Source organism: Procambarus clarkii, chromosome 40 (genome assembly GCF_040958095.1).
Source record: "Procambarus clarkii isolate CNS0578487 chromosome 40, FALCON_Pclarkii_2.0, whole genome shotgun sequence".
NCBI lineage: Eukaryota > Metazoa > Arthropoda > Malacostraca > Decapoda > Cambaridae > Procambarus > Procambarus clarkii.
In genome coordinates this window covers 38,892,462-38,908,775 of record NC_091189.1, presented here as the reverse complement: position 1 = coordinate 38,908,775, position 16,314 = coordinate 38,892,462, and the positions used below count along the sequence as shown (strand labels likewise).

General features: G+C 39.4%; 1 protein-coding gene across 3 annotated transcripts in view; it reads left to right on the top strand.

Moving 5' to 3' along the window:
- Positions 1-1,861: 1,861 nt before the first annotated feature.
- LOC123758036 (F-box/LRR-repeat protein 20) overlaps positions 1,862-16,314 on the top strand; it is a 446,116-nt gene continuing 431,663 nt past the window's right edge. The window contains exon 1 of one of the 3 annotated variants that reach the window (XM_045742212.2): positions 1,862-2,175. Coding sequence is in view for 2 of the 3 variants with exons in the window: in XM_045742214.2 (XP_045598170.1) it covers positions 2,137-2,175 (39 nt within the window). In the remaining variant the exon portion in view is untranslated. Of the gene's footprint in view, positions 2,176-2,273; positions 2,358-16,314 lie in introns of those variants that run through there. The other 2 variants (XM_045742214.2, XM_045742215.2) reach the window with 2 other exon arrangements.

The following is a 16,314-nucleotide window of genomic DNA, read 5'->3' as shown; positions in this document are numbered from 1 at the left end:
TATATCAGTTATATTTACAGGGGTTTGAATATCCCGCATAAAGAAGTTGTCTGGATCTTCCACCTTCATGTTGTTTATTGGAGTGCTAAACATGTCCTCATACTGCTTTTTTAGGATTTCACTAATTTCTTTGTCATCCTCCGTGTATGAACCTTCACTTGTACGAATAGGTCCAATACTGGCAGTGGTTTTTGCTTTTGATTTCGCATATGTGAAGAAATATTTTGGTTTTTCTTTATTTCCTGAATTGCTTTCTGTTCTAACTGCCTTTCTTCAGTTTCATATGAGTGGTTCAATTTCCGCTCGATTTCCTCAATCTCCCTATTTAAATTATTTCTTCTTTGACGGGAAATTCGTGTCTGCATAAGCAGTTCCGTTATTTTTTTCCTGCGTTTATAGTGTCGTCTGCGTTCTCTTTCTACGTTAGATCTCTTTCTTGCTTTCCTCAAAGGAACATGTTTCAAACAGACTTGATACGCTTCTGAAGTCAGTTTTTCTATTCCTTCTTTAGGACTTGTATTACTTAGAACAGTTCCCCATGGAATGTTTGTAAGTTCCCTGTTTATTATCTCCCAGTCTATCCTTTTATTATTAAAATTGAATTTACTGAATAGCCCCTCTCGCTTTATCAACATTTTAGGTCTAATCTGAGTATTGATGGTCGTTTGCACTTCAATGAGTTTGTGATCTGAGTATGTGGTATCTGATATCGTAATGTCTCTGATAATGTCTTCATTGTTCGTAAAGACCAGATCTAGAATATTTTCATTTCTCGTTGGCTCCGATATCTGCTGACCGAGTGAAAATTTGTCTCAGAATCTAAGTAGTTCTCTAATCTGTGGTTGGTTAGGTCCTGATAGATTTCCTGGTATAATATTATTGTTTGCTATTTTCCACCTGAGACAGGCAAGTTGAAGTCACCTAGGAAGATAATATCAGCGACGGCGAGGCCAGCACCCTACAGCGAGCCCAGCATCCTACAGCGAGCCCAGCATCCTACGGCGAGCCAAGCACCCTACTGCGAACCCAGCAACCTACGGCGAGCCCAGCACCCTACAGCGAGCCCAGCATCCTACGGCGAGCCAAGCACCCTACAGCGAGTCCAGCACCCTACTGCGAGCCCAACACCCTACAGCGAGCCCAGCACCCTACTGCGAGCCCAGCACCCTACTGCGAGCCCAACACCCTGCTGCGAGCCCAACACCCTACTGCGAGCCCAACACCCTACTGCGAGCCCAGTACCCTACTACGAGCCCAGCACCCTACAGCAAGCCCAACACCCTACTGCGAGCCCAACACCCTACTGCGAGCCCAACACCCTACTGCGAGCCCAACACCCTACTGCGAGCCCAGTACCCTACTACGAGCCCAGCACCCTACAGCAAGCCCAACACCCTACTGCGAGCCCAACACCCTACTGCGAGCCCAACACCCTACTGCGAGCCCAGCACCCTACTGCGAGCCCAGCACCCTACTGCGAGCCCAACACCCTACTGCGAGCCCAGCACCCTACAGCGAGCCCAGCACCCTACTGCGAGCCCAGCACCCTACTGCGAGCCCAGCACCCTACTGCGAGCCCAGCACCCTACAGCGAGCCCAGCACCCTACTGCGAGCCCAACACCCTACTGCGAGCCCAACACCCTACAGCGAGCCCAGCACCCTACTGCGAGCCCAACACCCTACAGCGAGCCCAGCACCCTACAGCGAGCCCAGCACCCCGCGTGGCAGTGTTTACAATCAGCTGGTTCCATCGACCTATGACGTTTCAGGTGAGAAGCTTTGGTTTGTTTTTGTTTGCGGCCTAACCTATGACAGTCCGGCCGTCTGATTGGCCACCTCTCACCCCTTCTCCACACCCTCTAACACCCTCAGGCACCCGTATTTAACCAACCTAAATTCTTCCCCGGCACAGAATTTACCGCAAAATCCCACTCGAATGCTATTTTGCAATTTGCGAAAGAGGTAAATGGGAGAAATAAAGATAGTAAACAAGGAGTGCATGCTGCAGGTGGGCCAATGGGAGGCGGCGTGAGAGAGCGCCTGGGACCGCTGGTACACTGGCAACTCCGATACCAACCATCCTGGCGAACATATCACCAATATTTTCCCAGTTTTGGGAAAAGCTCAGCTACAAAATGAAAATGATGAACCACAACAGCATGAACAGATTAGAGGTGAGTATCGGGGGCAGGTCAGGAAGGGGGGCAGAGGTCCAGGGGAGGGTACAGAGACAGCAAAATGTATTGGGATGGCAGGGATCGTCTGCCATCCCGGGAACAGCTGATCGTCCCACGAACACAAAGGACTGCCTCGCCACCCTCATCTCTGCTCGCCACCTCAGGGAGAAGTGATGAACGTAAAGCCTCGGGATGTCTTCTCTCGATGGGGTTTGGTCAGGGTGGGGAAGGCTCGGGGATATAGGTTGGGAGGAGGGATATATAGGTGAAATAGGGAGACCCTACGTGATAAGACCTGGGTTGACCCTAGACTCCTGGCTCATACTCACACAGGATATTTGAGGGGAGAGGGAGAGGCTCTGGGAGACTGGGCAGTATTATAGCTCTTATGACAGGTTTGCTATTGGCATTGGGTTGTACTGGTGACTGTGGCCCCTATGACAGTGACGACCGTGGTGGTGCTGGTGTGTATTGGTGTAGAGAGAGATTAGTACCAGTGTTTATGTCAGAATTAACACTACATGTTAAATCTCCCAGAGCAGTTGATTTAGCTTGGATAGTCAGTGTGAATTTTTCACAGACCACCTAAATCATTTTTTTATATCTTTCAAGAAGGGTTGAAAATTTGGCTTGCCAGGCCTGCAGCTGACATTACATCACATAACCACAGTTACACACACACACAAGAGGTCGTTCTGAAAACTGGAACATATAGGAGGAGTGACAGGTAGGCTTCTAACATGTATGAAAAATTTTCTGACAGAAAAATGAGGGCAGTAATCAGAGGCAATGTATTGGACTGGAGAAATGTCATGAGTGTAGTACCACAGGGTTCACTTCTTGCACCTGAACAGTTACAGGATGAGAGCTACACTCGTGGTAGCCCGTCTTCCCAGCACTCTTTGTCACATAACGCTCTGAAATATCTTGACGATTTTGGCCTCCACCACCCTCTCATCTAACCTATCCAACCCTCTCTGTTTGTACAGTGGTTCCTTAATTTCTGAATTGTCTTGTACAGTGGTTCCTTAGTTTTAAAACTGAATCTGTTCCCAGAGACGATTGGAAAACCGAAACAAATTTTTCCATAAGAAATAATGTAAATTTAATTAATCAATTCCACACCCCCAAAAATATTAACTAAAAATACATTTTATACAGAATAATACTCATTGGTACCTTACCTTTATTGAGGACTCATGTTGGTGTATGGGAAGACAGTGAGGAAGGGGGTAGGAGGAGAGGTGTTAGTGTTTGGAAGGGAAGTATCAGGGAAGTACCCCCTACCATTATAACAGCAGTGATGACATTTCTGGTGTGTGTGTCTTACATTTTGCCTGGCATACCACTAGAACCTGGTTGTGGCTCACTGCTTGCTTGTCTTACTAAGAATCTCTCTATAGACACTTGTTTTTCCCTGCATTTTAACACTTGCCTGTAGTGAGACACTACATTGTCTCACTATGAATGAGCTCTTGTTTTTCCTCTATTGTCATCCTCACAACTATTTTCTTAGGTTGAACTTTACCACTGACTTTCTTGGAATCCATGGCATAATATATAATAATTACTTTAATGTTCAGAAACCAAAAAAGCAAGAAAATGAAATTCTTAACAAAGAATTCAAGCGTGATCATCACTTGGTGGGAGACCCTGGTAAACTGAAGTGCAAAATGTGCTCAGTCTGCCCATAGCTGTATCAACAGGCTCGAGCACCGAGACAAACTTCGAGTGCTGAGTCAAATTTTTCCCAGAAATTGAGCTCGAGAACTGAAAAATTCGAAAACAGGGGCATTAAAAAACCAAAGTTCCTCTGTATTTCTTTGGCAGCTTTGTTTAGTTAGTTTAAATCTATGACCTCATTCTTGAAGTTCCAGGTTTCCAGAATTTTTTCCTATCAATTTTATCACTTCCTGTTACTATTTTGTATGTAGTGATCATATCACCTCTTTTTCTTCTATCTTCTAGTTTTAGCATATTCAATGCCTCAAACCTCTCCTCGTAGCTCTTGTCCTTTTGTTCTGGGAGCCACTTAGTGGCATGTCATTGCACCTTTTCTAGTTTGTTCATGTGCTTCTTAAGATATTGGCACTATACAACCGCTGCATATTCCAGCTTTGGTCTATCAAAAGTCGTGAACAACTTCTTTAGTATTTCGCCATCCTTGTACAGGTATTTAAAAGCAATTCTGAAGTTAAAAAGTGTAGCATAGGTTGCTCACATAATGTTCTTTATATGGTTCTCAGGTGATACTTTTCTATCTGGAACCACCTCTAGATCTCTTTCTTTATCAGAATTCTTTAAAAATTTCTCACATAATTTATAGGTTGTGTGGGGTTAGTGTACTCTTATTCCACATTCTATAACTTGGCATTTATTCACATTAAATTCCATTTGCCAAGTGGTACTCCATATACTTATTTTGTCCAGGTCCTCTTGAAGGGTATGACAATCATCTAAGTTTCTTATCTTCCCTATTATTTTAGCATCCTCAGCAAATATGTTCATATAATTCTGTATTCCATCTGGTAGATCGTTTATGTAGACAATGAACATTACCGGTCCTAGAACTGAACCCTGTGTAGATATGATAGAGTCCAGTAGGCTCAGGAATCTGTACACCAGTTGATTGACAGTTGAGAGATGGGGCCAAAGAGCCCGAGCTCACCATCCCCCCCCCCTCCCCGACAAGCACAACTAGTTGAGTGTACACACACTCTCACACATCTGTATTATGTATTTTGTTAAGAAATATTTTTATTTCACACTTCTGAACCTTGAAACCCCTTTATCAAATGATAGTTTGATGGGTGATGTAGCCCTATCTCTTGGTTAAAGCTATAAACCCCCAAGATTTTGCTTCATGCATTATTATTGATGAAGCAAAATTTGGTACTCATTGTTTGCCTTGGTGTTTGGAGTTTGTTTTTACACGTACGGGTCCACAGAGCTCATGGCGCTTCAGTTTACCAATGTCTCCCAACTAGTGATGATCACACTTAAATTCTTTGTAAAAAATTTCATTGTTTTTGTGCTTTTTTCATTTCTGAACATAAAACTTCTTATTATATATCATGCCAGGGGTTCCAAGGAAGTCAGTGGTAATGTCCATCCTAAGAAAATAGTTTTGAGGATGACGATAGAGGAAAAACAAGAAAACTTTCATAGTGAGACAATGTGATGTCTCTAAAGACAAGTGTTAAAACATAGGGAAAAACAAGTGTCTGTAGACAGATTCTTAGACAAGCAAGCAGTGAGCCACAACCAGGTCCTAGTGGTATGCCAACAAAATGTAAGAGAGAGAGTACACCAGAAATGTTATCACTGCTGTTATACTGGAAGGGGTCTCCCCTTCCAAACACTAACACCTCTACTCCTCCCCCATCTTCCTCACCATCTTTCATATGCCAACAAGAGTCCTCAATAAAGGTAAGATGCCTAAGAGTATTATTCTGTATAAAATGTACTTTTTAGTTAATATATTTGGGGGGTGTGGAACAGATTAATTCAATTTACATTATTTCTTATGTGAAAATTCGTTTCGGTTTTCGTATTTTTCGGTTTTTGTACTGTCTTTGGGAACGGATTAACTTCGATAACTGAGGTACCCCTGTGTATGTGTGTGTAATTACCTAAGTGTAGTTACAGGATGAGAGCTACGCTCGTGGTGTCCCGTCTTCCCTGCACTCTTTGTCATATAATGCTTTGAAATTACTGACGGTTTTGGCCTCCACCACCTTCTCACTTAACTTGTTCCAACCGTCTACCACTCTGTTTACAAAAGTGAATTTTCGTATATTTCTCCGGCAGCTTTGTTTCGTTAGTTTAAATCTATGACATCTTGTTCTTAAAGTTCTGGGTCTCAGGAATTCTTCCCTATCAATTTTATCGATTCCTGTTACTATTTTGAACGTAGTGATCATATCGCCTCTTTTTCTTCTATCTTCTAGTTTTTGCATATTTAATGCCTCTAACCTCTCCTCGTAGCTCTTGCCCTTCAGTTCTGGGAGCCACTTAGTAGCATGTCTTTGCACCTTTTCCAATTTGTTGATGTGCTTCTTAAGATATGGGCACCACACAACCGCTGCATATTCCAGCTTTGGTCTAATAAAAGTCGTGAACAATTTCTTTAGTATTTTGCCATCCATGTATTTAAAAGCAATTCTGAGGTTAGAAAGTGTAGCTCCTCGCACAATGTTCTTAATGTGGTCCTCAGGTGACAGTATTCTATCTAGAACCACCCCTAGATCCCTTTCTTTGTCAGAATTCTTTAAAGATTTCTCACATAATTTATAGGTTGTGTGGGGTCTATGTTCTCCAATTCCACATTCCATAACATGGCATTTATTCATATTAAATTCCATTTGCCAAGTGTTGCTCCGTATACTTATTTTGTCCAAGTCTTCTTGAAGGGCATGACAATCATCTAGGTTTCTTATCTTTTCCTCCAGGTGTTCTACCATCTTAGCATCATCAGCAAACATGTTCATGTAATTCTGTAATCCTACTGGCAGATCGTTTATGTAGACAATGAACATTACCGGTGCAAGAACTGAACCCTGTGGTACTCCACTCGTAACATTCCTCCAATCTGATACCTTGCCTCTGATTATGGCCCTCATTTTTCTGTCAGGAAATTTTTCATCCATGTTAGTGGCTTACCTGTCACCCCTCCAATATGTTCCAGTTTTCAGAACAACCTCCTATGGGGAACTCTGTCAAAAGCCTTTTTTAGGTCCAGATAGATGCAGTCAACCCAACCATCTCTTTCCTGTAAAATCTTTGTGGCTCGATCATAAAAACTGAGTAAGTTCGTTAAACAGGATCTTCCAGATTGAAAACCATACTGTCTGTCTGATATTATATCGTTTTCCTCCAGGTGTTCTACCCATTTAGTTTTAATTATTTTTTCCAATATTTTGACTATTACACTTGTCAATGATACAGGTCTATAATTGAGGGGGTCTTCCCTGCTTTCACTTTTGTAGATTGGAACTATGTTAGCCTTTTTCCACACATCAGCTGCAACTCCTGTACACAGGGATCCCTGAAAAATCAGTTGAAGTGGAATGCTGAGCTCAGGTGCACATTCTCTCAGAACCCATGGTGAAACTCCATCTGGCCCAACTGCCTTGTTCTTACTTAGGTGTGTGTGTGTGTGTAATTACCTAGGTGTAATTACCTAGGTGTAGTTACAGGATGAGAGCTACGCTCGTGGTGTCCCGTCTTCCCAGCACTCTTTGTCATATAAGTCTATAAGTCACATATTGTCTTTGTCATATTATGCCCGAAACGCTTTGCGTAATAGTGGCTTTAGGCATTGTATGTACTAGCTATACCTATAAGTCAAACAATCCTTGTAAATATTTATTGTATGTATGTACCTTACCTAAATAAAATTGTATTGTATTGTATTGTATAACGCTTTGAAACTACTGACGGTCTTGGCCTCCACCACCTTCTCACTTAACTTGTTCCAACCGTCTACCACTCTATTTGCAAAGGTGAATTTTCTTATATTTCTTCGACATCTTTGTTTAGCTAGTTTAAATCTATGACCTCTTGTTCTTGAAGTTCCAGGTCTCAGGAAATCTTCCCTATCGATTTTATCAATTCCTGTTACTATTTTGTACGTAGTGATCATATCACCTCTTTTTCTTCTGTCTTCCAGTTTTGGCATATTTAATGCCTCTAACCTCTCCTCGTAGCTCTTGCCCTTCAGTTCTGGGAGCCACTTAGTAGCATGTCTTTGCACCTTTTCCAGTTTGTTGATGTGCTTCTTAAGATATGGGCACCACACAACCGCTGCATATTGTAGCTTTGACCTAACAAAAGTTGTGAACAATTTCTTTAGTATATCGCCATCCATGTATTTAAAAGCAATTCTGAAGTTAGAAAGCGTGGCATAGGTTCCTCGAACAATATTCTTTATGTGGTCCTCAGGTGATAGTTTTCTATCTAGAACCACCCCTAGATCTCTTTCTTTATCAGAATTCTTTAAAGATTTCTCACATAATATATAGGTTGTGTGGGGTCTATGTTCTCCTATGCCACGTTCCATAATATGGCATTTATTAACATTAAAATCCATTTGCCAAGTGTTGCTCCATATACTTATTTTGTCCAGGTCATCTTGAAGGGCAAGACCTAAGTTTCTTATCCTTCCTATTATCTTAGCATCATCAGCAAACATGTTCATATAATTCTGTATACCAACTTGTAGATCATTTTATGTAGACAATAAACATCACTGGTGCAAGAACTGAACCCTGTGGTACTCCACTTGTGACATTTCTCCAGTCTGATACATTGCCTCTGATTACTGGCCTCATTTTTCTATCAGTCAGAAAATTTTTCATCCATGTTAGAAGCTTACCTGTCACCCCTCCAATATTTTCCAATTTCCAGAACAACCTCTTATGTGGAACTCTGTCGAAAGCTTTTCTTAGGTCCAGATAGATGCAGTCAACCCAACCATCTCTTTCCTTTAATATCTTTGTGGCTCGATCATAGAAACTGAGTAAATTCGATACACAGGATCTTTCAGATCGAAAACCATACTGTCTGTCTGATATTATATCATTTCTCTCCAGGTGTTCTACCCATTTAGTTTTGATTAGTTTTTCCAATACTTTCACTATTACACTTGTCAATGATACAGGTCTATAATTGATTGGAGTCTTCCCTGCTCCCACTTTTGTAGATTGGGACTATGTTAGCCTGTTTCCACATGTCTGCTATGATTCCTGTACACAGGGATGCCTGAAAGATCTGGTGAAGTGGAATGCTGAGCTCTGATGCACATTCTCTCAGAACCCATGGTGAAACTCCATTTGGGCCAACTGCTTTGTTCTTACTGAGCTCCTTTAGCATATTTTCCACTTCATCTCTAGACACCTCTATACGCTCTATGTTGTTCTCTGGAATTCTTATTGTGTCTGGTTCTCTGAAGATTTCATTTTGTACAAACACACTTTGGAACTTTTCATTTAGTGTTTCACACATTTCCTTTTCATTTTCCATGAATCTGTTTACCTGCAATTTGTTGTTTATGAATTTGTAGAATAGGCCTGGTTCTGTTTTACATTTATCTGCTATCCCTTTTTCAAAATTTCTTTCTGCCTCTCTCCTTACTGCCGTATAGTTGTTTCTCGCATCTTTGTATCGCTGGTATGTTTGGGGGAATTGCCTCTTCCTATACTGATTCCATTTTTGTGTCTTTTGGTCTCTTGCCCTCTCACAATTTCTGTTGAACCAATCCTGTTTTCTGTCCCTGCATCTCTGTTTTGGTATGAATGTTTGTGTGCCTTCCTCGTATATTTTGCAAAATTTGGCATACATTTCATTTGCTTCCCTGCCAAGCAACAATTTATTTATTTATTTATTTATTTATTTATTGATTTTATTTATTTATGCATATACAAGAAGGTACATTGGGAATGTGAGGATACATAATATGGTAATTACAATCTTGTAAAGCCACTAGTATGCGCAGCGTTTTGGGCAGGTCCTTAATCTAAGAAAATTTTAAGTAGGTAAATACTTGCAAAATTTATAAAAAAAATTATAACAGTTACATGGCAAGAAAAAAAAGATGAGAGAAAATTGTAGGTACAGTATATTAAAGCACATAGGTAGCTAAGATTGATTGCAATGACAGCTTGAATGGTAGTTGACAAAAATTGGTAGGCACAATACAGCACATGGCTAGCACATAAAAGAAGACAGCAATGAACACAATGATAAGGTTGTTTGGGTTAAATACATAAAAATTAGGAGATTGGGTAACACTAGGTATAGAGCAAATTTAAAGCTAAGAAGATGAAATTAGGTACTTTTTGGTTTTGCTTTTAAATAAGGCAAAAGTTTTACAGTTTTTCAATTCACTAGGGAGTGAGTTCCATGGACTAGGTCCCTTAATTTGCATAGAGTGTTTACACAGATTAAGTTTGACCCTGGGGATATCAAAGAGATATTTATTTCTGGTGTGGTGATAATGGGTCCTATTACATCTGTCCAGGGAGAGTTTCAGAGCATGGTTTGCATTTAAGAACAGGGTTTTGTAAATGTAGTTGACACAAGAGAATGTGTGGAGGGAGTTAATATTTAGCAAGTTTAGGGATTTAAACAAGGGAGCTGAGTGTTGTCTGAAAGCAGAGTTAGTTATTATTCTGATAGGAGATTTTTGCTGCGTGATGATGGGCTTAAGGTGGTTTGCAGTGGTAGATCCCCATGCACAGATACCATAATTAAGATAGGGGTAGATTAGTGCATAATATAGTGAGAGGAGAGCAGAGTTAGGAACATAATATCTGATTTTGGAGAGTATACCAACTGTCTTAGAGACTTAGTTATGTGTTGAATGTGGGTGCTGAAGTTGAGTCTCTTGTCTAGGAATAGGCCAAGAAACTTTCCATCATTCTTATTACTGATGTTAATGTTGTCTATCTGTAGCTGAATTGCATTCGATGATTTGCTTCCAAATAAGATGTAGTAGGTCTTTTCGATATTTAATGTTAGTTTGTTCACTGACATCCATAAGTGGACTTTTTTAATTCATTATTCACAACATTATTTATTGTATGTGGGTTGAGGTCTGAATAGATAAGGGTAGTATCGTCAGCAAACAATATAGGTTTGAGAATATTAGAGACATTAGGCAGATCGTTTATAGAAATATAAGAAATATAAGAGGTCCTAAGATACTGCCCTGTGGCACTCTAACGGTAATTGGTAGAGTGGAAGAAGTTGTATCATTGATGGTTACATATTGGTGTCTGTCACTAAGATAGGATCGGATGTAGTCAAGGGCAAGGCCTCGGATTCCATAATGCTGGAGTTTAACACTTTCACGCTCTCCGCAAAGGTCACTCAGCCAACCGAATGTGCGCGCTGCGTTTTTATCGCTTAAGCGTAAAAACAAAAATGTGTATACTCTTTTTACTCTTCTGACCTTAGTTCTCATGCTACGTATTTCATTTTGGTACCAACGTGTTCGCAATAAAATTCTCTAGAAGAACATTAGTAAAATAAGTCACGAAACATATAGGGATACCAGCACCAAATAAATAACTACGTAGATGACTCGCCATGAGCGCCCATCAGCAACAAAATGTTTTTACTCTTGGGATTGTAATCACCTCCACACTTGTTCTACAGCGTTAATTTTGGTATCGATGGACTCGCAATGAAATTCCCAACACGGTGATATGAATATAAGCGTAGAATAATGATGCAGCCCGCCCGCAAGAGTGTGGGAAGTGGTGAAATTGTTACCCGGTATCGGTGACGGGACGACGCACGGCGCTTTGAAAGTTTATACTTATTTCACTCTCATGACATTAATTTTCTATGTACGTCATTCATTTTTATGTCAATGTGTTCGCAATAGAATGTTCTATGTGCCCATAGGTAAAAAATATCAACAAAGCGTAAGTTAGAATAGCGACAAATATAAAACAACGCTGGAACATATCAGTGAGCGTCAAACACACACGAAATATTTTTACTTTTGTTATGTTTGTCAAGATTATACTTGTTGCACGCAGTTATTTTTGGTTGTATATTGATCGGAATAAAATTCCCTAAACAGACATATGCATATAATACATGATATGGGGGAAGAATTACCAGTATAAACGGCTAAAGTCACCCACCTGCAACCCGTTTGGGACAAAATACCATTTGATCGAAGTTATCCACACCTTTCATGAACTTATTGTACCATGCAGCCTAGTGGTGAGAAAGAGAGCCTCATAGCGCGCAGTTTGAAACAAACCCAAAGTAAATCGGATAAAAATTGAATTTTATACAAATATTTTAAAAGTAGACATAACTTTATGTCCACTATGCGTTTACGTTAGACGAAACCGAACGCGCCGGCGCGTCCAGATAGCGCGAAAGTGTTAAGTAAGAGGTAGTTGTGATTAACAGTAAGGTCACTTAGTGACCTAAGGCTTTTCTTAGGTCAATGAAGAGTCCAGTCGGAAACTCATTTTTGTCAAGGGCTGAGTAGATTACGTCAAGGAGACTAATGATTGCATCGTTGGTGCTCTTTTGGGACCGGAAGCCAAACTGGCAGGGGCTGAGTATGTCGAATTTTACGAGGTAGGAATAAAGCTGTTTGTAAATAATTTTTTCAAATATTTTTGATAGAATGGGTAGATTTGATATTGGTCTATAATTGTTTATGTCCGCCGGATTGCCTCCTTTATGGACTGGCGTTATTCTTGCTTTTTTGAGGATATCAGGGAAGGTGTGACACACTATAGATTTGTTGAACAGTAGTGCTATGGGTGGGGCAAGGGCATGGGAGGCTCTCTTGTATACAATGGACAGAATTTCACTGGTGTTCCCTGCCTTGGTTTTTAGAGAGTGTATGATGGACACAACATCTGCCAGGCTGATTGGTGAAAGGAGAAGAGATTTTAAAGGAGATGTGGGATTTTACTGGCAAGATTAGCACCAACCGATGAAAAGAAACTTTTAAATTCATTTGCCATTTCTAAATCAGTTGACGGTATATCCCCATCCTTGTAGAGTTTTATTTGGTTATGTGAGTGTTGTTTAGCTCCTAGGATACTAGAGATTGTTTTCCAAGTGCTTTTCATGTTGCCTTTTGCTTCATTGAATCTATTCACATAATATGCAAGTTTTGCCTTTCTTATGATACTGGTAAGCATTGATGAGTACCTTTTAGCTACTTCCTTTGAAACTAGGCCAATCCTAATTCTGTCCAATTACACTCATTAAAAACATTTCGAAGTTCCCAATAGTGACCTCTCCTTAAATCGAGTTTATCAACTTTTTCAATGTCCCCATTTTCTTCTAGATGATATCTTAAAGCATATTTAATGTCTAACAGGACGTGATCACTCTTTCCCAAGAGAGGAAGGTACTAGATGTCAAATATCTCTTCTTCTTTCCTGGTGAATCCAGTACTGATGGTACATCTCCTTCCCTCATTCTTGTGGCCTGCTTTATGTGTGATACAAGAATGTCTCCAGAATGAGGTTCACAAATCTGCATGTCCAAAAGTCCTCTGTTCTTCCTTCATAGGCCTCCCAGTCTATTGCTTTAAAGTTGAAGTTCCTCAGTATCAACAGTCGTGATTTATCTTTATCTGCTTGTACAATAATCTCTCTCATGACCATTATGAGGCCCTCTCGTTTGTCATCTAGTTCTTCCTTTGTCCATGTGTTGCTTGCTGGTGGGCTGTAGGCATTTAAAATTATCAGCTTATTGATTCCAGATCTGCAATGCCATTATGTCAATATCTCGAGGGTTTTCAAATATTAACTCTCTTACCTTCAGGTGTTTTTTCACCAGCACAGCCACTCCTCCTCCCTCCCTAGTTTTCCTGTCATGTCTCCTAACTGAATAGCCTCTTGGGAATATGACTTCATTTAATATATTTCCTTCAAGTTTTGTCTCTGATAGTGCGACAGTATCTGGGACCCTAAGCTGAAGTATATCTTGCAATTCCAAAGTTTTTGACCTCACTCCATCAATGTTGGTATATACAATTTTCAGGAACATGTTCCCTTTTCCTTTGCTCTTTACTCCCCCTTCCACTACTGATCTTGTTGCTTTGTTTTTATGTACCATTTCACAAGCTTTCCAGTCCCTGTCACTTTGTAGAAAAAAGAATTTCTGTCTTCTTCATTTCTATTCCCATTTAGACGTTTTTCCTCAATTAGGTTCATTTTCAGCTTTTCTCTGTCTTCCTTGGAGAGGAAGGGCTTGTCTTATTGACCAAAGTTTGCCAACCTCATCACCCTGCAATTTCCTGGCATTTCTAAGCACTTCCATCATGTTTTTCACTCCATTAAACGTCACCCTTAAGGGGCGGTTCTTGTGTTTCTCATATTTTCAGATTCTTCTAAAATCACTGACATTTTCCCTTGAGCCTTCTCCTAAACCTACTACTTTCTCTATGATTTTCATCTCTTCTGCTGCTCTGTCCACCCTAGATGAAATTTCCTTCTCTAAACATCCAAAAATGATTATGGACTTAGTTCTATCTGCAGTGTTTTGTACTAGTTTACTGTTGGTAACCAGTTCTTTCCTAATTGCTTGCCTAATTTCTGCTTCTTGTTGGTCATTTCTGGTTTTGACTTCTGAACACACTTCTTTGATAGTCTCTTTCTCTTTTACAACTTGAGCATATTTCGTTTTTGTTTCTTCTTTATACTTTTCTAGTTCTTTATTCACCTCCTCTATGTGAGTTGTCAGTGAAGTTTCCAGTTGGAGATCCTTACCTAACTCTATGTTAGCCCTCAGGCTCCCTTGGAGTTGTTCACCCTATGAGTCTATTTTCTTGTTTATTTCTTCAGTCACCACACTTCACTTTCCACACCTCATTTTCTTTCACTAGTTCCTTGATTTGCTCCTCCTGATTTGTTACCTTGTCTGTTAATGCAGTAATAATCTTACCTTGCTGAAGCATACTCCCTTTTAGAGTGCAACGCTCACTCCTAAGAGCTCCATTGTCCTCTTCCAATTTAAGCACTTTTTCTTCATACTTCTTTTGCATATCCTCAATTATCTCAAACCTGCCAAGAACACCTCCTTTCCTTATATCTTGTGGTGAGAATCCTTTGAAACCATCATCTGTTGGTGTGTGTACAGTCCCAGCGGTGGTGGCGGCGGCCATCTTTGTTTTTGTACTAGAACCAAAAAAAACTTTTCCACTTGGCTATTTTTACTCACTTTTACTTATTTATTGTATTTTATTTGCTTTTATAAATTTTGTGTGTAGCAGTCTTCCTTGTAAACATATGTTGTTAAATATGACCGAAAAAGTAAGATTAATAATTCTAACACAAATTTTCTCTATTTCTTATGTTTCTTTTTACTGTCGATTGTAATTGACAAATCAATTCTCCAAAATTCATTTTTATTTGTAGTCTGACGTGACGCTTGAACGCGTTTCGTAATAACTTATTACATTTTCAAAGACTTTAGTTTACACTCACAACTGTAACCTGAAAACACTAAACAGAGTTTCACTTACGCTAACACTAAACAGCTTTTCCGTCTTATATATTCGCACTTGGGTGAGGTAATATGTTGCAACAGTTTTGGATGAGGTGAACAAATTTTTGACAAACACAAGACAAAACACGGAACAATGGGTATTAATTGGATATATGAGAGCATAAGAATGGAAGTAACAGCTAAGGGCCTATTAGCCCATACTTCCTCTTGATGCTTCTATATTGGTACGGAGTCTTGAAGTGGGTAGAATATAGTTGTGCATTAATTGGCTGTTGATTGCTGGTGTTGACTTTTTGATGTGTAGTGCCTGCTATCGCTGTATCTAGCGATAATTTCTGTGTTGATTGTTAAGACTTCTCTGGTGATGGTCTGGTTGTGGGAAGAGATTATATGTTCCTTAATGGAGCCCTGTTGCTTATGCATTGTTAATAAATCGCCTGGAAAGAGATGTTGTCTTGCCTATATACTGAGTTCTTTGGGGCTTACAGTCCCCAAGTGGGCATTTGAAGGCATAGACGACATTGGTCTCCTTTAAGGCGTTCTGCTTGGTGTCTGGGGAGTTTTTCATGAGTAGATTGGCCGTTTTTTTAGTTTTCGGTCATATTTCGAATATGGGTCATATTTCGAATATGACCTTTTCGGTCATATTCAACAACATTATATTTATATATATATATATATATATATATATATATATATATATATATATATATATATATATATATATATATATATATATATATATATATATATATATATATATATATATATATATATATATATATATATATATATATATATATATATATATATATATATATATATATATATATATATATATGACAATGTCAGACCACGGAGGAAAAATGTAACAGGAATTTCCTTAAGTACTTTCGTATATTAATACATCTTCAGAAGGAGTCTCACTCCTTCTGAAGATGTATTAATATACGAAAGTACTTAAGGAAATTCCTGTTTCATTTTTCCTCCGTGGTCTGACATTGTCACATTTTTAATCACGTGTTTATTTTCGTGATATACACACACACACATATATAAATATATATATATATATATATATATATATATATATATATATATATATATATATATATATATATATATATATATATATAT